At 35.4% G+C, this 21809-nt stretch overlaps 1 protein-coding gene across 5 annotated transcripts in view; it reads right to left on the reverse strand.

Moving 5' to 3' along the window:
* Nucleotides 1-21809, reverse strand: part of CCSER2 (coiled-coil serine rich protein 2) — a 215429-nt gene that overhangs the window by 5345 nt on the left and 188275 nt on the right. The window contains exon 10 of one of the 5 annotated variants that reach the window (XM_063085365.1): nucleotides 8704-8788. The exons of the other annotated variants lie outside the window; for them this stretch is intronic. Coding sequence (XP_062941435.1) covers nucleotides 8704-8788 — 85 coding nt within the window. The remainder of the gene's footprint in view (nucleotides 1-8703; nucleotides 8789-21809) is intronic. 5 annotated transcript variants of the gene reach the window in all.

Consider the following 21809-nt stretch of genomic DNA (forward strand, 5'->3'; position numbering starts at 1 on the left):
CAAACTTCATCACACCTTTTTGAGAATTCTCAAATTAAACAGTTACATGTATCAAGGTCAAGAGTGTCAGCAATAGGTACTATTGGGCAGTTGTGCAAAGGCTTGGTAGACATCTTTAATAACAATCTTAAATGTCTATTTTGGAAAGCTAAGATAACCAGAGACTATGAGCTCTTTACAGGAACATACCATGCTTTATTCATTTTTTGTTGTAGTTTATATTCCTAGTGTTTGGCCCACAGTAGGGATTAAATATACATTTGCTAGATAAATGATGAGATGAATGAATGAATAGTATTACTATATTCAAGGACTGCTTCTTTGGCCTTAAATTATTAAAGTGATACTTTCCTATTAGGTCAATAATTGAGCATTAATGGTTAGATAAAAACCAGTTTTAAAAAAACACTGATAAGAAATCTAATATATATATAAAATTGTTTCCTCCAAATAAGTTTGGGGTTAGCTTAGTGATTCATATTTAGAAGGGTAGCAGGAAACATTAATTACATGTTAACTTCAACACAAGTACTTTCATAATGACCTATAAGCTTAGCCATTTCTGGACTAAATAGGTTGGGAAAACTGTCTTAACAAGCACTCAGCTACTTTCTGTTTCTAATTCTAATAATTAAATATGATTAACATGTAAAACACTTAGCATAGCACACAGTAAGTGCTCAATAAATGTCACCTATGATTATTAGAAGGTATAAGAATAAGTTCAAGCCATGGCCCTTTTGTAACTGAGTCTTGAAAAGAAAAAGGCAAGTTTTTTACCAGTATAATAATAAACTAGTTGCTACAGAATATAAGGCTTCTAGGCTTCAAATACATAGTTCAATAATGTCAGTCATATCTAAACATTTTAAATCCACAAAAGGCATATATAGTATGACACAGAAGTCACATTTCTTTAACTGCCTTTCTGAAGATAAGAAGTGGAGCTAGGACATGCAAGGCACTTTAAAGTTCACAACAAACTTTCACATGGCTCTATGAAGAAGCCAGTACAACACAACACTGAATCACTTAGCTTTTGAAGTGAGACTGATTTGATTTTGAGCCTTGAGCTATCACCTACTATTGGTGAGATAATGGGCAAATAATCTCACTACCTTGAAATGGAATTTCATACCTTATGAAATGAGGATAATACCAGTATCTATACCTCATGGAATTGTAAATAATAAACTACAACATGCATGCCAAGAGTTTAGTTCAGCTCATTACAAATACCTGAAAAATGTTATACTCTGGGCTCTGAGAGAACAGGGTTCCTTCCCTTCTTTCCAAGGGTAGAGATCCAAAGTCTAAGTATGCATGCATGATCTCTAATTATCATGAAACCCTAGGTAGGAAAGTATTATTATCTTCTTATTGTAAGCAAGTAAACTGAGGTTTAAAAAGTTAAGTAACATGTCCAAATTCACACGCTTCAGCAAATGGCAAAGCCAGATTCTGAACTGTCAGAGAATTTATAACACAGTACTAAAACTATTACTCTGTGCTAGTTTGACAGTTCCAATATGCAGAACATGCAATATAGCCAGAAGTCTATTTTACGTTTTAATATATTTAAAAACTCTATAGGCAGATTCAATACTAACACTCAGGTACTAACTTTCCTGGATAATGTCCTATTTCCTTCTTAGCTGATCTAGCCTATACAGCATAACTCTCAGATGCCAAACTTAAGCCACACTGTTGAGCAGTATTTCTGGAAAAGAGGTTCCACAGTACCAACTGGAGGAAACATACTAAACACGAGAAAAGGCAAATTAGCACTCATCACAGAGAAAAACTCTTCACCTTTACTGTTACATACCACTTCAAATCACATCTAGCATTAGCATACTCATGCCGGTTTTTGTAAGCATTCTTCTTCTGGGGTCACTAGCAAAAAGGTGGCAGCTAAAACATCAGGTCCTGACTGAGTAAAAACATGCCAAAGTGTGCAAAGTAGAAAGCACAAATGTTCTAAAGTATAACAATGTTACTGCATAACAGACATAGGGATGACCTAAAATTATTTTCTAGGTACATACAAGTTTATCGTTATTATTAAATACATTTTAAAGGTTAAAAGGAAGATGGAAACAAAGCCATCTGTAACATGCCTGTAATTTCATGCAGCCTCTGACATGCATCATGCAAACTGGAAAAAAACAAAAAAACAAAAACAAGAACAAAAAAGTGATTATATGGAAGGTGGTAGGAAAAAATCCGAAATTGTACTATACCACGCTTTGTCAGAGAAGTAATGGACTAACTTCTCAACTCCTTGCCAATGGCATAATGGGAGAGCAGAGACAAGAAAAAGACAGGACAATGGCATCAGAGACCACATGAAACACCAAAGATTGCCATGACTGGGGGCAGCCAAAAGTATTTGCTTTGCTACTGTTGTGTTCTTTTAGGCATTATTCATTATTTTATCTAATATATTTGTATATAATAAAAACATATTTTTAACAGATTTATATTTTCTTGCTAAAGTGGTTTGCAAGTTAGTACAAACAGTCATGCCCACAGAAAGGTATATGTAAAACTTCTCACATTTAAAAGGAATCACTCGAATCTTACTAAACAAAATATTGAAAATAATTTTGATATAATATTTATACTCCTAAGACTTAAACAGGGTTAGCCCCATGTAAACCCTTATGAAGTAGAAATTATTTTTTTAATAATTTCAGAGCTTCTTGCACATTACAAAACTGAATAAACTTCAGTATTTGTTAGTTTACTTTTATTACTGATATTGCATTAAAGACCACTAAAGGTATAATCTGATCTTAACTTTAATATGTTGTTATAAATTGTAAGTGAGGTTCCACACATCACTCACTATAGAGATGGAAGATTTAACTGGGTCCCTAATGTAACCAGATCCAAAGACTTTTGTTCTAGGGTTCACATGACGCCAATCACAACTCTCGATGTTTCTTGGGAACCAGAAATGCATTTATTCCTCTAGATCTCAGAATGGTGCCTCTAGATCTCAGAAAACTTAGAGTATACCTGATTCATAAATATAAATTATTTACAAAATAAATTCTGCAATAAGGAGTTCAATGGAAAGTTGATGACCAGTTAAATGCTTTTAAAAATTATCAAAGTAATTAAGTGACTTAAGTAAGCATTTACTACAGAGGCGCCATCAGTGTGAGATGATTAATTTATGGGTCTATATTTCAAAGGTACAGAATCTATCAGCATATACCTCTTGGATGCGGAGTAGTTCAGAAAAAAACCTAAATACCATCATAAAAGCACAATTCCATTGGTGTGACCAATATGTATGGTATATTTATCCAGAGTAGGATACTGCAAGCACTATAGTACAGCAACAAATACTGGCTAATAAAACAGTCCCACAATCTGCATAGCAAATTGCTGTAAAAAGCTTATACAGAAAACATGAATTGCTGCATTTCTCACAATTGCAAGGTATTGAGAGAAATTAATCCACGCCTAGGTTTATGGGAAGGCCTACTGGACCATAAGTTAGATGCACATTTCTAGTCAATTAACCAATGACTATATTAGATAGTCCTTGAAATTAGCTGCAAAAATGGATATAGTACCAAATTCTGTTAACCATGCTTAAATAAAAAATTTGCTTACTGTAAAATTTAATTAGTTCAGTTTTTACTGAGTTACCCTAGTTTCTATTTCATTCAAAAATATTTTATTTTTATGAAAAGTCACTCCCAGAGCTAATTTCTCATTAAAATACTGAAATTGAAGCTATCCTTACATATAAAATTGATTACAGTTACATATTAAAGTCAATCAGATTGAGCCACGTTAATTTATACCTTATGCGCATGTCTGACAATTCATCAATACACATCAATTACCTCCAGAAGTGAGCACCCTTTGATTAAGTAATATCCTTCTAAAAATCTACCTAAGAAAAGAGAGATGCTGACACTGATTTATATACAAGGATAAATTGCATTGCAGCAGTATCTCTGTAACTAGAAATAACATCAATGCCTAACAATAGGAAATGATTAAATAATTTAGAGTATACCTGCATTGTAGTTCATGATCCTGCAACCATTAAAACAGTGATTTCAAAAAATATTTACTATATGAAAAATGTTTATATAATGATACTATGTGAAAAAAGCAAAATAAAAACTGAAAAAATATGATTCCAAATTCATAAAATGAATTTAAAAAGACTAGAAGGAAACACACCAAAATGCTTCTGTACCTCCTAATTCCTCCACAATGAGCCACTACATTACTATTATAAATAGCGAAAATGTAAATTTTAATGAAAGGGTCATAGCATTTACAATAAATATTTAAGGTTCAGGTTCTGGAATTAGAATGAAATTTAATTGTGGTTTGTTCACTTATCCTCAGCAAATTACTACATCATTCTGATTTATTTATATACACTTTCCTTATTATAAAATTAGGATAATAATAGCTCTGATTCTATGAGTTATTGTGAGGATTAAATGATAATTTAAATAAGATGCCCAAGTTTGTTTAGAGCACGATGATAATAACACCATGGTCAATGGTTCGATCCCTGAACAGGCCAGCTGCCAAAAATAAACAAACAAACAAACAAGTAAATATGCCTAGAAAAGTATTAAGACATTAATAACTATAATACATAATATTAGTCTTTTCTCCTCTCTTAAATGTATAGCTAAATTTTTAAGAATATACATAAAAGCTTTCCACATAAATAATTTGTAAAAACACAATTTATAAGTAGTTCTTAGAAAGATTAACGAGAGGGTATAAATCTGAGAGAACAATTCTCTAGCCAAAAGGACTGAAAGAAAAAATATGAAGCTAGTGAAATACTAAAGTGAGAAAGTACAGCTGAGGATAGGCAGGCTGAACAAAAGCGAGAATTCAAAAAGACCATCATTTTGGTTGAACTGAGGAACAGCTAATTCTTGCAAAGGGCTCACCAGCCATTTAATCCACCTCATTATCCAACAACAAAAAATTTTTCCTGCCATAGTCTTAATCCTTAGGAGGCACCACTTAAAAACAATAAGGACATTCTGCAAAAAAAAGTTTTATGATGATTAATACACAAAATCTATGCTTATTAAGTTATCTAAACTTCTTAGCCTTCATATTTAAAGTTGGTTCATTAAAACCTAAATGCTCAGACTTATATGGGCAAAATAGACCAGTGTTTTTCTAACTGCAGGTTGCTGGCAAAATTTTTTTTAAAAATTAAACAGAAAGGAGAAGAAAATATGAGATTATAAAATGTCCTAGGAGAAAGCAGTGCTTCATGAATCTTTTATCTGAACTTTAAATACACAGACACATGTACTGGGTTGTAAATACGAACTTTCATCCAGTAAATACATACTGGTTGTGATGTAATGAATTTATAATCATTGCATGTCATAAAAGTTTGTGAAACATCCCCATGAAGATTATAAGAGGAGGATATAAGACAATATACATCTATTATTCTTATTGAAATTCTGATGAATACAATTATTATTATTATATAAATTTAGAAATCAGGCAACATTGGCATCAACAAATGGCTGGGCTATTAATACATATATAGATACATTTATGTGATTTTTGTTGTTTTAAAACCATTTTCTTCCCTTCCCATCTAAATTACTGCACAAGGAAGGAAAAGGTAGATAAGATTTCTAAATTTGTTCAAGCAAGGTACTAAAGGGCAAATTTTAAAAGCCTAGTTAGGGATGATAAGAAATGGGTATTATTTCAAAACGTACTTTCTGAAAAGTCAAATATTCCTTTAAGCATATGCTCTGCCAAGAAATGCTATTTGGGACCACCAGTAAGGCTTTCTACTAGCCAAAAGTAATTATTTTTATTAAGTTTTCCTATTATAAGGTAGGTTATCATTCCCAATTTTACACAGTTGGAAGTTAGAGTAGAAAGTCTAAACCAATGCCAGTTAAGTGAATTTGGACAAAAGCTGAAGTCCCCACTGATCTCTACATGTCTAAATGTAGACATTTTCTGCTAACCTGGAGAAAATTTTAATTTGAAATCAGAAGATAAGTATCATGAAGTAGAGACTAGTAACACACTTGAGGAAAAAAATGTAAGACAAAATTTCCTAAGGAAGAAAAAAATAATTAAAGACCAGGATTTTCCTTTTATCTCCATTTTCTAGAGTTATTCTTAAATTCGGCAAGAGCATTCCTGACCAGCACAGCTTTCTACAGGGACCAGGGTTAAATATTTCCTGTAAACATTAATTATTCCACTCTTTGCATATTTAGAACTGGCTATCTTTTCATATTGGAAGGTCTTCTACTCTTATAACTTTAAAAAAAGAGGAAAAAAGATTGCCCTTACTGCAGACTCATAGCCAAGCCTAATGCACCTCTGCATTCAGAAGATAAAAGCATTCACTCAAGTCAGTGTTCAAGAGGGTGTCAGAGAGAACTTTTTAATGAAACAGATTTTAACAAAGGAGGAATCTCTTAACTATTTTCCATTACTTATACAATTTACCTCTCCAAAAATGAGCACTTCCATATATTGACTGAAAGTGGAGAAAAATATTATCTCATGAAATAATAAGTTTAGTGCAGGAAAAGAGGAGCTCTGTTCCAGAACCCTTTGGAAAACCACTGGATTTACTCCCATAATTCCATGCTCTTCTCTTTATTTTATCACTAACCCTCCCCCCCACCCCCAAAGCTTTATTAGTGAACCCCTTCTGTTGTTCTCAGGGTGAATCCTAAATAGTGTAGTAGTTTAGAACTTATTTTCCCTCTAAAGGAACCTTTCAAGCTCCGTAAGATCTATCAAAAAGCTGTGAACAAGTCCTCTGGTTATTCATTTCCACAAACAGAGTGTTACATGCCTGTATGATCAAATCCTAGGGCCAGTTCTCTTAGATGCATGGGCCAGGAGAACGTGCTCAGGAAAAGACTCCAAGGTATATATATTTTCCTAGGTGGCTAATACATACAAACTCTGGAGAACCAAAACTTTCTGCCACCTGGAGATGCTGAGAAAGAAGGTTTGATCTAGAAAAGTAAAAAAGACAGATCTTGATAGCAGTGTTGTAGGATAGTGCTGCCTCATAGTTGGACATGAAAAAGATATTCTGAACCCAAGAGGGAAGGAGGAAGCAGCACTTGAAAATGGAAGTACAAGGACTCAAGGGAGGCACAAGAAAATTCTAAACCTATACAAATAAGAAACCAGTGAAACAAGTGTTTCTGAGAAACATGTTTTATAAAAACAAATCTAAAACTCCATTTGCAATACAGAATAACTAAACTCAAACTTCGATTCCATATTACAGCTAGCTGAGAAGGAGAAGAGGGAAGAGGTGTGGTGGGAAAAAGAACAGGGGGCAAAAGGGGGCCTCAGTGAGTACACAGGTGGGTATGATCATCTGAGGAAAACCTGTCAAACCATGCTGTTTATGGGATGCAAGCTTAAGAACATATTATCATTTGTTATAACTGCGCTTTGAAACTTCGGATTAGATCACTATTGGTTCAGTATGATTCCTTATGTGCTAGGATTCTTCAAAGAAGAAAAAGAAAGCACCTTACCTGAAGACCAGAAAAATAAAAAGAGGTGGTATAAACCACCAACAAATAAACTTGGTACTAAATAACTTGATATAAAAGCCTGCACAAACTGTCTGTTTTTCTTTAAAACAAAAAGTACACAAGGAAAGGAAAGGCATAATAGCTAAAAAGTAAACTTCACACCTTTTCTGGAATTCATATTCATACCTCAAAATTTTGACTAATTCAATAAATAAAATTTGGTTTAAATAAATCACATTCCTAATTGCTTAATATTTCTTCCTTTTAGACCTTTGAAACTTCACATAGATAAGAATAATTAATGAAGAAATTGATACTATAAGAATCATAAATAAGGGTAAATCCATGGAGACAAAAAAATGACTCTGATTGACTATATTTTTATTTCTTTTTTATTAATATTAACTTATTTTTGGGTGACTTTTCAAAAAAAATAAAATATAACCAACTTACCGGGTATACTTAAGTACATAATACAAAATAATAAACACTGCTTTGGAAAGTAGATTTAATGTAAGTGAAAATTTTAAGGTCAAACAATGACTAACTCATTAGAAATGTTAGTAACCATGCATATTCAAAGCCATTTCTTCTGTGCTGTAATGCAGCTGATAAATTACAAAGACATATTAGTTGTTAAAAAACACTCTTAAAATTATAAAGGTCTTTCTTTTAGAAGAGAGTGAAATGCAATCGAAGATTTTTGATTAGAAAATATTTAATGAAATGTGCAGTGGTCTAGTAAGCCTGCTCCCTAAACAGTATGCATCTGTCCCTCATAACACTGTGGGTAATTTGTACATTTTAAAAATAACTAGATAAAAAAAAGTTCTTTATTCACATATCTCCAGGTCTGTAAAAAAGAATGCATTAAAGACAGATGCATGTCAGTAGGTCTAGCTAGTCACTGGCAATAGGTTTAAACAGCATTAGAATGAAATTAACCTTAGACAGCTTTCATGAGGCTGCAAGTAGAGGGCTGTTTACATGCAGTCAGAGGAAGTGTTAAGAGAGTGCTGATTTAGTAGATGCCTGAAGATCACTCAGGATGGGAAAGGAGGTGCTAGGGAGGGACGGGTCATGCAAAAGGGAAATATCATGAAGGGAAGCCAGGGCAGGATAGGAGTGAGAGACACAGACTCACTTTGTCTGCGGTGCGGTGGAACAGTCCGTGGGATCCCCTGGAAGGAGCCCTGCCAAGGAGAGAAGGAGGGAGCAGAATACCCACCCTGTGCAGAGAGAGATGGGGTAGGGAGGGATAATAAAAAAGGGAACCAAAAAATAGAGAAACCAAAGTCATACTTTGTTTTATTTTTAAAAACACAAAGCAATAGTGTTAATGAAAAGACAGATTTCTTTTTTTTAATATAGGCAGCTCAAATTACTAAAAATACATCATGATTCAAACCTAGTTATTTTTCACATATTTTTAAGAAAAAATTATTTTCCTCTAATATTTACAGTTAACATACACGAAATAATATATTTTTTGTGGTATACATTACATTCATCATCATATATCTCTTTTTAAGGTAGCAGACTCTAGTCTTGCAGAAAAGGAAAAAAATTTAAAAGGGGAGTTAGACTTTAGGTGTTAAACACAGAAATTGCATCAATTTATGTATAAGGCAATAAAAATTTTTGTATGGTAAACATTTTATTTCTTTTTAAATCACAGGTTTTCTTTCTTTTTAAATCACAGGTTTTCAGAGGATTAGCAGGTAAAAATAAAGAACAGTAGCTGAAGTTTAGCAGAACCAACATAGCATTAAAAAAGGCTTAGGATACTGTGAGAGTCAGTATATAGTATATAAAGAATATGACATGCAGGCCTCAGGTTACACATGCATACTTTTTAATTTTAATAACTTGTGGCTTCCTAGCTATGCTTCTTTTAATCACTGATTATCAGAACTAGAATACACTGAAATGTCATTTACTTCAATTTCCTCATTTTCCAGATAAAACTAGGTCTTGAAGAAAGAAAGTAACCGTTCAATGTCACACAAACGAAATTGGACTGGGTCTCATCTCATGTCTCTGTTCCTATCCTCCTCACTGACTGAAACATATCCACAAATAACACTACTGCAACATTCAAAATATCATCAAGGAAAATAAGCCTGTAAATCATCATAATATCCAGTTAAATTTGCAAAAGAAAGTATGCACAAATTTTCAGACCTATTAATCTAGCAGAAATAATTTTGTATTAGAAAATTACTAATATTCCCACTTTTGTATTAACATTCCTTGGCTCAGTTAGGTATAATCAGATAACTTTAAATTTAAGGATGATCCTAAATTGCTCAATATAAAACAAAAACAAAAGAAGATCTATTTTCTACATTGATAAGGGGGAAAAAGAGCTACAACAAACAAATAGAATTAACAATCTTTACAATAGTCTATTAAATACAGATCCTGTCTTTTAAAATTATTACATTTTCTTTACTAATTTAGCAATGGATGTTTGCAAAAATAGCTTAGAAATATTTAGTAGGGTAATGACCCCAGTTGCTCTCCATGGATATTACAACTCTATTTTGCTGTTTGGGAAATGTTTTAGTTCAAAGACTTTTTATAAAACAAGTCCTTAGCCAAATCCTCCATGTGAGTTTTACCAGGTCAAGCTTTTACTCACTGCATTGCATAAAGAAACTTTCAGATGGGGACTTCACAGATATGCTGAAAGAGCAGTCATAAATTATTTCAACAAAGAAATAAAATCCCTCTGGAGGTTTGTGAAAATAGCACTGACCTGGAGTCAGGGGATTGTGTTTTTTCCTGGACCTTCCACAAGCCTGTAACCTTAAAAATCTCTGAGCCTCAGAGACTTCTGAGCCTCAGTTTCCTCATTTGTCAGATGCAAGGGTTGGAATGGTTCATCTCTTAAAATGCTTTCGTTTTTTAAAATTTTATTTTATTTGGCCAATATACAAAGTGGTTGATTATTGTGGCCCATTACCAAAACCTCCCTCCCTCCTCCCTTTCCCCCCTCCCTCCCAACAACCTCATATCTGTTAGCTTGTCTTATCAACTTCAAGGAATTGTAATTGTTGTGTCTTCTTCCCTCCCCTCTCCAGTTTATTTGTGTATTTATTTATTTTTAGCTCCCACAAACAAGTGAGAACATGTGATATTTCTCTTTCTGTGCCTGACTCGTTTCGCTTAATATAATTCTTTCTAGGTCCATCTATGTTGTTGCAAATGGCAGCAGCCTCTATGGAAAATGGTAACCCTTTCATTTTTAGTTCTTATAATTCACTTACTCATATATCCATCCCTATCCTGCTTTAGAGTCATTGCTATCCTTAATGTTATAACTATTTATATGGCATTTAAAACAACCAACTTTGTATTAAATTATTTCTATTAATTAATTCATGAAATAATTTAAAGTGTCATAGAACCTAGAACTTGGCAGGAACTTTAAAAGATATTAAACATTCCACCTTCTCCCCACCACTCCCCAACACACAGCAGACTCCAAATAACTAAAATTACTGCGTTTATCTATAGATGGAGCTATAACATCTGTTGATTCTGGCCACACTGCAATCACCTAAGAAATTTAAAAACAAAAACAAGGATACTCATCTTCATCTCTAGGACAGGTCTGAGCATGAGAAGGAGGGAGAGACAACCTTGTAAATAAATTCATTAACAGCTCTGCCTGCTACTACCAAGGGGCATCCATTTATTAGCCCAGTGGACAGCTGTTTGCCATTTGAGCTTATGCCCAGAAAGGCAAATGTTTCTCATTTTATTTCTGCCACTTAAAATGCCTTCCCTCCATTTCCCTATCCATCTGCACCTGTTGAAATCCTATCCAGCCTCCTCAGCCCTTTTCATACCCATTTCCTAAAAAGCATTTCCTGATCCTATCAAAATTAATTATGACCATTCTTGTTTATAAACACTCACAGCTCTTGGTGGATAACTGTATCAAGGAATTTTTCTTCCTCTTTTCATTATATTGATTTGAATTTTTAAAAAATTCTTCTACTAAATATAACCACATTGAGAGTAATAGCTTTCCTACTTGCCTTGGTGTCAACTACAGTTTGTCAAGTGACTTACACAGAGTAGAAACAACATACCCTGATTAACATTTAATAGAAGCGGGAATTTCAGTTCCAGGACGAGAGGAAGTAGACACACATCTCTCTTTTCCTGATGCTAAGTATAGCTGAAAACCCTGGACACTATATATAAAATAAACACAAAACTATGAAAGATATAGAGAATAAGGAAGACCATCTGGGAACCTTGAGACCCAAGGAAGAACATGGTAAAGAGTTCTCTGGCTTTTCTTTTTTTCTCATGTATCCTAAACTAGGTGATGGAGAAAGCCAGAACCTGGGAAAAGCCAATGAACACAAATAAACAAAGTCTCAAGAAAAGCCTGCACCCTCTAACCAAAGAACCAGGAAAGAGCACAGCAACGCAGAAAGCTTATAAATACAACTTGCTTAACACCACAGAACACCTGTGGCCCCAGCACTAATGCCCACCAGAAAAGGCTGAATAGGGAGTCTAGGTTTTCACCCTCACCTGGCTATGACAGTGTCTCATGTAGTTCCCAAGATAAAAAGATATAAAAAATTTACGACACTTACACACTTAGAATGAGGGAGGGGAAGAAACTTAAGGGAAATAAGGTTTCTATGCTTAGTAGACTATACATAGTTATATATATATATATTACCATATATACATATGGTAATGCCTAGAGCAACAACTAAAAATCTACTCAAAGAGACACACTGGAAACTATATATATATATGTATATACATATATAAATATAAATGGAATCTAAAAAATGGTACAAGTAACACAGAAAAGCAAGGAAAAGAAAACAGAAATAAAGAAGAGAGAAATGAAAAATATAAAATGGCAAACATAAGCCCTAATATATCAATAATTACATTAAATATAAAGGGCTGAGATATACCAATTAAAAGACAGACTGGCAGAATAGACCATGATCAAACTATATGCAGGCTACACAAAACTCATTTAATGTATAAACATACAGGTATTTTAAAGTAAAAGATGAAAAGATATACCATGCAAAAAATCAAAAGAAAGCAGGAGTAGATATATTAATATCAGATAAAGTAGACTTCAGAGAAAAAAAAATTACAAGGTACAGAGAAGGGCCCTATAAAATAATAAAAGGGTCAATCTACCAAGAAGACACAGTGATCCTAAATGTGTATATAACAAACTATACAAACGTACAATATACATGAAGCAAAAAACTGGTAAGAACTGAGAAGAGAATAGCCAAATCCACAATTACAGTTGGAGAGTTCAACACCCTTCTCAACAATAACTAGAAAAGAAAATCAGCAATGCTATACAGAACAAGGACACCAAACAGGATCTAATCAACATTTATAGAATACTTCATCAAACAACAAAAAAATACATACTCTTTTCAAGAATCAGAGAACATTTACTAAGCCGGACCATGGTCTGTGACATAAAAGAAACGACAAATTTAAAACAGCTGAAATTATGCACAATGTATTCGTGACCACAGTAAAATCAAATTAGAAATCAGTAACAGAAAGATGACAGAAGTACTTCCAAACAATTAGATATTAAAAAACATACCCCTAAATAATCAACAGGTCAAAGAAGAAGTCTCAAGGGAAATTAAAAGAAAAAACACACTAAACTGAATGCAAAAGAAAATTCCCCTGGCATCACTGTCACCACCACCAAGGCCTTCACCAAATGTGTTTTCTGGACTTTGGACTTCTCAGCCGCCAAAACTGTAAGCAATAAATGTTCTTTCTTTACAAATTACTCAGTCCAGGCATTTTGTTATAAACAACAGAATTTGACTAATACAGAAAATTGGTACCAGAGAAGTAGTGTGTGGCTTGTAACAAATATCTGAAAATGCAGAAGTGGCTTTGGAACTGGGTATTGAAGAGAGGCTGGAAGAATTTGTAGGAGCAGGCTAGAAAAAGCCTAGCTGCTGGTGGGAGTTTAGAAAACACGAAAACCAGGGTAACTTTGGAATTTCTTAGAGACTGGTTAAATGGTGGTAAGCAGAGTGCTGACAGAAATACAGACAGTAAAGGCCATTCTGAGAAGAATTCAGATGTAGATAAGAAGAGACTTAACTCCCTGGAATCGGGGGCAAAGATCACCCTTGCTATGAACTGGCATGGAACTTGGCTGCATTCTGTTCATACCCAAAAGTTTTATGGAATGTGGAACTTAAAGATGCTGAACCAGGATATATGCCAGAAGAAATTTCTAAGCAGCAAAGCATTCAGAAAGACACATGGCTACCTGCAACAGCCTATGCTCAGTTATAGCAGAAAAAGCACGAGGTAAAGCCAGAATTTATAATTCAAAAGAAAGCAGAGGGTAAAAAATTAGAAAACTTTCAGCCTCGCACGAAAGCAAGGGTATAGCCCAGTGATCATTTGCTAAGGAGATTAGTACAGAAGAAAGGGATTATAAAGAGAAGAGAAAAAAAGACCTGGAAGGCATTTCAGAGACCTTGGAGGCTGCCCCTCCCATCACAGACCCAGAGGTCTAGGGAGACAGAATGGTTTCAGGGAACAGGCCTGAGGTGCACTCCATGCCAAGGGTTACCTTGGGAAGCTGCTTCCAGCACCAGCACCCTGGCTGCTGCAGCTATAGCTAAATTGGCCCCAGGTGTGGCTGGATCCACAGCTTCGGAAGATACAAACCAGAAGCCTTGGCGGCAACCAGTTGGTGTTAAGTCTGCAGGCTTGCAGAATTTTAAAGGATGTAAGAAAAAAATCTGGGAACAGAAGAAGAGATCTGTCACAGGGACAGAGTCACCACAGACAGCCTTCACTAGAGCAATGTCAAGCGGAAATGTGGGGCTGGAGTTGCAACAGAAGAACTCCATCAGCACCATGCCTAGCAGAGCTGTGAGAGTGCGACTACCATGGGGACTTAGCACTGTCAAGCCACCAGTGTGCAAGGGCTGTCTGAGAGAGCTGAATCATGGCTGGAGACCAGGAAAGCCACAGGAGCAGAGCTGCCCGAGGACTTGGGGACTCAACCCCCTCATCTGTGTGTGGAGAACGCCAAACATGTAGTCAAGGTACATGATTCATCAACTTTGAGATTTTATGCCTACCTTGCTGGGTTTTAGACTTGCTTAGTACCTCTTATCCCTTTCTTTTGGCCTATTTCTCCCTTTTTTAATGGGAATATGTACCCTATGTTTATCCCATCACTGTATCTTGGAAGTAGATAACTTGTTTTGATTTCACAGATGAGATTTCGGACTTCTGGGCTGAAACAAGTTAAGACTCTGGGGATGAAATGAATGTATTTATATGTCAAAAGAATATGAGTTTTGGAGGATCAGTGGTGGAACGCTGTACATTTGATGTCTCCCCAACCTCAACGAAGCTTTAATTCCAGTGTAACTACTGAGGGTGGGAAATCCTATTATGGAAATTGAAAGGTATGGCCTTGAAGAGGCAATTAGATTGTGAGGACTGTGCTCTGGTAAATGAATTAATCCACTGATGGTCTAATGGTGATTATGGAAGTGGTTCTGATGGTTTTACAAGGAGAAAAAGTGAGGAGTTAGCTCTCTCTGCTCTTCCATTCTGCCATGTGATACCCCTGTGTCACTGTCATCACCAACAAGGCTTTTACCAGTTATGTTCTCTGGATTTTGGACTTCCCAGCCTCTGAAATTGTAAGCAATAAATACGGTTTCTTTACAAATGATCTAGTTCCACATATTTTGTTATAAGCAACAGAAACAGACTAATACAACAGACCATAGTCGGGGCCATAAAACAAACCACAACAAATTTAAAACAACTGAAATTATACAGAATGTGCTCTCTGATCACAGTAAAATCAAATTAGAAATCAGTAACAGAAAGATGACAGAAAAATTTCTAACACTTGGATATTAAAATATATACTCTTAAATAATCCATGGGTCAAAAAGGAAGTCTCAAGGGATATTTAAAAAAAACACACACACTGAACTGAATGCAAAAGAAAATACATATTATCAAAAGATGTAAAACATGGCTAAAGCAGTGATAGAAAAGGGGAAGAAATCTCAAATCAATAAGCTTAACTGATACCTTAAAGAATTAGAAAGAAGAGAATAAACCTAAAGAAGAAAACAATAAAGACAGCAGAAACCGTTGAAATTGAACAGAGAAAAACAGAGGAAATTAAAGAAACAAAATGTCGGTTCTTTGAAAAGATCAGTAAAATTGACGAACCGCTAGTAAGACTGACAAAAGGAAAAGAGAGAAGACACAAATTACCAAAATCAGGAATGAAATGGGATATCACTACAGATCCTCCAGCCATTAAGGTAATAAAAGAATACTATGAACACTTCGTATATTTGACAACTGAGAAAAGGACCAATTCCTCAAAACCACGAACTATCAAACACTCATCCAAGATGAAAGATTATTTGAATAGATCTACAACTATTAAATGCATTGAATTATAATTTAAAAACTCCCAAAAAGAAATCTCCAGGCCCAGATGATTTCACTATAGAATTCTACCAAATGTTTAAAGAAGAATTAATATCAACTCTATACCATCTCTTCCAGAAAGTCCAGAGGAAAGAACACTTCCCAAGTTATGAGACTAGAATTGCCCTATTACAAAACCAGACAAAGATGGTACAAAACACACACCCAGAGACACACACACACACAAAAACAGAGCATTAACCCTCAGAATACAGAAGTAAAAATCCTTAACAAAATGCTACTCAGTAGAATTCAGCAATATATAAAAAGAATTATATACCATGACCAAGTGGGGTTTATTCTAGGTCTATAAGACTGATTCAATATTAGAAAATCACTTAATGCAAACAATAGGTTTTTTAAAAAAAACATATATTCATATCAATTAGCATCACAAAAGCATTTAACAAAATCCAACACACATTCATGATGAAAACTCTTAGCAAATTAGGAATAGAGAAGAACTTCCTAAACTTACATCAAAAGCATCTCCCAAAAATCTACAGCGAACATTTACTTATCAGTGAAAGACTGAATGGTCTCCCTCTTACATCAAGAACATTCACTCTCACCACACGCTTATTCAACACAGTACTGGAATTCCCAGCCAGTACTGGGAAAAAAGGAAATAAAGACAGATAGATCAAGAAGTAAGAATACTGTTCCTATTTGCAGATGACATGATGGTCCACATAGAAAATCCCAATCTATAGAAAAACTCACAAAACTAAGAAGTGAGTTTAGTAAGTTTGCAGGACCAGTACACAAAAATCAACTGTATTTCTAAAATTCAGCAATCAACATATGGAAACTGAAATTTAAAAAATAATATCATATATAATCATTCAAAAAAATGAAATAATTAGGAATAAATCTAAGAAAGCATGTATAGAACTTGTATTCTGAAAACTAGAAAATGCTGATCAAAGGAATCAAAGATGTAAATTAATGGAGAGACATACCATATTCATGAACTGAAAGAATAACATAAAGATGTTAATTCCATCCAAAATGTTATTTAGGTATAACATATTTCCTATGAAAATCCTAACAAGATTTAAAAATATATATATATATAAACGAACTTATTCTAAGATTATGTGAAAAGGCAAAGTAACTAGAATACCTAAAACAATTTAGAAAAAGAAGAATAAAGAGGGAGGAATCATTTTACTGAATTCAAGATTTATTATATAGCTACACCAATCAAGACAATGTGGTATTGGTAGAAGGGTAGACACAAAGATCAATGGAACAGAATACTGACCCAGATTCACACAATATAGTTAACTGATTTTTGACAAAGGTGCAAAGAGTAATTCAAGAGAAAGGATAGCCTTTTAAACAAATGGTACTAAAACTGGATATACGTAGGAAAAAAAATAAATCTTAACCTAAACCTCATACCTTAAACAAAAATCTACTCAAACGGATCATAGATTTAAATGTAAAATGTAAAACTGTAAATATTTTAGGACAAAACAGAAAATCTTCAGCATCTTGTACTTCGTGAAGAGTTCTTAGACCTAATATCAAAAACATAGTCCATAAAAGAAAAAAAAATGGACAAATTAAACTTCATCAAAATTAAAATATTTTGCTCTGTGAAAGACATTGTGAAGAGGATGAAAAGATAAGGCATTGAGGGAAAATGTTTGCACACCACATATCTGACAAAGGACTTGTATCTGTAAAGAATTCTCAAAACTCAATAGTAAAAAGACAAACCATCCTGTTATAAAATGAGGAGAAAAGACATAAAGAGACATTGAAATAAAGATGACAGATAAGCACATGAAAAGATGTTAACATCATTAGACATTAGGGAGATGTGAATTAAAACCACAATGAGATCTCACTACATATCTATCAGAATGGGTAATACAAAAAACAATGACAATACTAAATGCTGATGAGGATGTGGAGAAAATGGATCATTCATACATTGTTGATGGGACTCTAAAATGGCACAGCCACTGTGGTAAACAGTTTGGAAGTTTCTTTAAAATCTAAACATATAGTTACCATGTGATGCAGAAACTGCACTCCTAGGCATTTATTCAAATAAATTAAAATTTACATCTATATAACATCCTGTACACAAATATTCCCGGCAGCTTTATTTGTATAAGCCCCAAACTGGAAACTACTAAAACATCTCTCATTAAGTGAGTGGGTTAATAAATTATGGTACATCCATATAACACCATTTATATAAAATTCTCAAAATAGCAAAATTATAAAAATGTAAAACAGAGGCTAGGAATGATGGGAAAAGGAAGGCGTGGTTATGACTGTAAGGAGGTACCACACAAGGGAGAACTTTGTGGTGGTGTAAGAATTCTGTATCTTAAATATGGTGGTAGCTACAGGAATCTACACAAGTAATAAAATGACACAGAATGACCCCCCTCCCTACACACACTAATGTCAATTTTCTGGTTTTGATACTATACTATAGCTATATAAAATGTAACCATGTGGGAAACCAGGTGAAAGATACAAGGAAACTCTCCGCACTGTTTTTGCAATTTACTATGAATCTATAAGTATTTAAAATAAAAGGAACAAAATAGAATAAAATGATAATGCATATTAAAGTAATATAGAGGAAAATTATTTGAAATGTTAATTGTATTGGTAGAGACATACTTTCTGAGGGAGGAAAGGAAAATATGTTTAAGGGCTTTCTCATCTCTACAAACTAAAGATGAATTCCCTGAGAGGACAGCAGAGTAAAAAGGAAGGTAAGATTATACCTTGTTATGTGTTAAAACCTGTACTGTTATGAACACTGACCTAGTCTTATAAAAGATGTAGGCTGAAACCTAAGAAAGCCTTGTCATTAAATTTAATAACGGTCATATGTTAAGACTGTTTTTTAGTATTAAAGAAAGATTACATATTTCTTTCAAAGCAGCAAACAACCGAAATAGCTATAAAACATGATATAACTAACTAAACCTTGAGACCAGGAAAGTTCTGTGATAGCAGATACATGAGCAAAACAGCACTAAAAAACAGCAGGTGTTGGCTCCCCATGATTCCATGTCTATTAGAAGTGATTCTGGAAAAAAGAGAACTTGTAGAAGGAACCTAACTTAGTAACTTTCAAGATTTAGGATTTATAAGATGGAAGAAAAAGGTGTGAGACCAGGTCTTGAGCAAAGCAACAGCAAAAACCAAGAAAGAAAAAGTTCCCAGGTAGATGGACCTGATCCAGAAGTGAGTGTTGGAATACACGCTCTCCTGCCACTAGCAGTTTGAAGACAGATTTGAGAGCCAGAATGTCTAGTCCCCACATTTGGAAGATATGTCCATTATCTCTGGTCCAAAAACAGCATCTCAGTGCCTTAGCACTTCTGAGTTACCTTTTGCTGTCTGTACCATGAGTATTATAAACTAAGAGTCAGGCAGGCAAAGTCGTTTGATTTAGTATCAGCACTGGGATTGAAATCTAGAAAAAGCTAATCAAAGTTCATTGACTGAATGAATAAATGAACCTACGGTTTGAAAGCTGAAGGAATGTACTTTTTTTTTGGGGGGGGGGTCAATTCTTGCTATTTGGTTTAGGTTCAAAACCTAAAATGTCTTTTTGTAAACTCTAACTGTAAGGGATCAGGCAAGGAACTTGGAGCCTCCTGAATACTTGAAGCTCTTTCTTTTTGTTTTTTTCCTTTCTTAAGGCAGAGATGAGAGCAGAATACTGAACTGCAGGGAAGGAATGGAGTTACCATCTGAAGTTAGAGAACAAGAAATTTTTATCTTAGCACTGAGGAGATAAACCTTTCCAGGAATCATGATTAGTTTGCATATTTCCCCTTCTGGAAGAGCTCAGAAAGTCTCCTGGAATGGTCTTACCTGCTCCCTGAGGGGTTTGTGGCACTTGGCACTTAGCACTGTGGCCCTGAGCTCTCCCTAGATGAAGTTCTAGTTAAATTCATGTCCCCATACACTCAGATCCCCATACACTCAGGTCCCCACAGACCTCAAATCAACATCTTTACCTGACTTCTCCTGCCCCTTTCAAGTTCTAATCCTACATTTTCAAAATCCTCTATCCTTTGTCCTGCCAGAATCTCTAAATGAAATTATTTAAATTTGTATCTAAACCTTCAGCAGTTTCCTTTCTTAATAAAATCCCTCCTCTTGGTTTTCCTTTTTTTATGACTGATATGCCACCTTCCCCGTCATACAGATTTGGTAACTAATATTCACTTTATTAAAAATATTTTTATTGAATCATAATTGATTATACATATTTTGGAGGTTCAACATTGACATATGTTGATCACATCAATATTACTAGCATATATATTGCTACAAATTGTACTTGTTCTTTATGCTCCTTGTCCAATCTCCCCATCCTACTCTCCCTCCCCTCTCCATCCTCTGATTACCCTAGCTTTCTTCCCTCTCTCTGAAAGAGTAATGGTTACTCTGTTGATTTGTTGCCTTGATGATCTGTCCAATGCTGAGAGGTGTGATCAGGTCCCCCAATATTATCGTACAGCAGATGCTTCTATCACTCTCGAGTGGGCTTTGTGGAGAGAGACATCCATTATTCTTTGGTCTCCGCTGGTGACGCTCTTTGTGTCAATGCACTCCAGTGGCTGGTGGACCATCTGCATGGTGCTTGTGGTATCTAGCTGCTTTCACAGCAGCCGTGGTTATTGTGGTGGCTGTGGTGGGCCACCCATATGGATGTGATGTTTTTGGCATGCTCCCTGGTGCTGGCAGTGTGCCTGGTTGTAGGAGGGGGGTCTGGTCCCCAAATCCATACCTCAGATCCCCGGGTGGGCTCCAAGGCACTGGCAGTGTCCGGAGGGGTGTCCGGAACTAATTTTTTGTCCTTTGCTTACTTTTAAAATGTAGGAACTTCGTGTGGGGACCAGTACTTGAGCTGTGTTGTTGAGCTAAATTGCTGCTTTGCTGCTGATTCCTTAGGAAAGGCGTTTTGTGCAGCTCAGGTTTTAATGGTTGACCTTATAGGTACTTCCCACTCTCCAGAGACCTGGTGCACCTGCATTGTGTAGAAACTCTGATCTGGGCCTGAGTCTTTTCATTAAACAGCATCCCATGCAATTCTATGTTCCTGACCAGTCTCCTCTGAGTGGTCCTACACTGACTGGAGTGCCGCTCAGCTGTCCTTGCTGTGTCCCAGTGTTCTCCCTGTGAGCCCATCTCCCACACCACCTGTGTTGCAAACACTTCCCATGGGACAGGCCATTTGCCAGTCCCTTGCGATGACTCACCAGCCTTTGAGTGGCTCCTTGCTCCTATGTGGGTCTACGGGAACGCTATTAGTGGTCTTGCTGGCCTGGGGGCCACCAAAGTCCTCTTCTCTCCTGTCGCCTCCAAGCAACTTCATCCAAAGGGCATAGCTGTAGCTTTTGCCGGCTCCTGCTCCATGCACTCAGCAGCTCCAGCCTTAAAGCGGCTATGGCACGAAATTGCTGGAGTGGTTTTTTCTTTCTCTCATAGTGGCTTCTCCCACTTCATGCACTCCATTGGTCTCTCCTCCTCTTCCCCTGAGCTCTAGCGACCCCAACTCGACTGTTGCTGCTTTTTTATAGTTGTAAACTGGCTGATTTGTGGGAGAGAGTGACACTGGGGACTGTCTATTCCACCATCTTGACCAGAAAAATCCCAAAGACCTCAATATTCATCTTTTATCCAGTCTTCATATTCTTCTCATCCAATCACTTATCAGGACAACAG

This window comes from Cynocephalus volans, chromosome 2 (genome assembly GCF_027409185.1).
Source record: "Cynocephalus volans isolate mCynVol1 chromosome 2, mCynVol1.pri, whole genome shotgun sequence".
In the NCBI taxonomy this organism is placed as follows: Eukaryota; Metazoa; Chordata; class Mammalia; order Dermoptera; family Cynocephalidae; genus Cynocephalus; species Cynocephalus volans.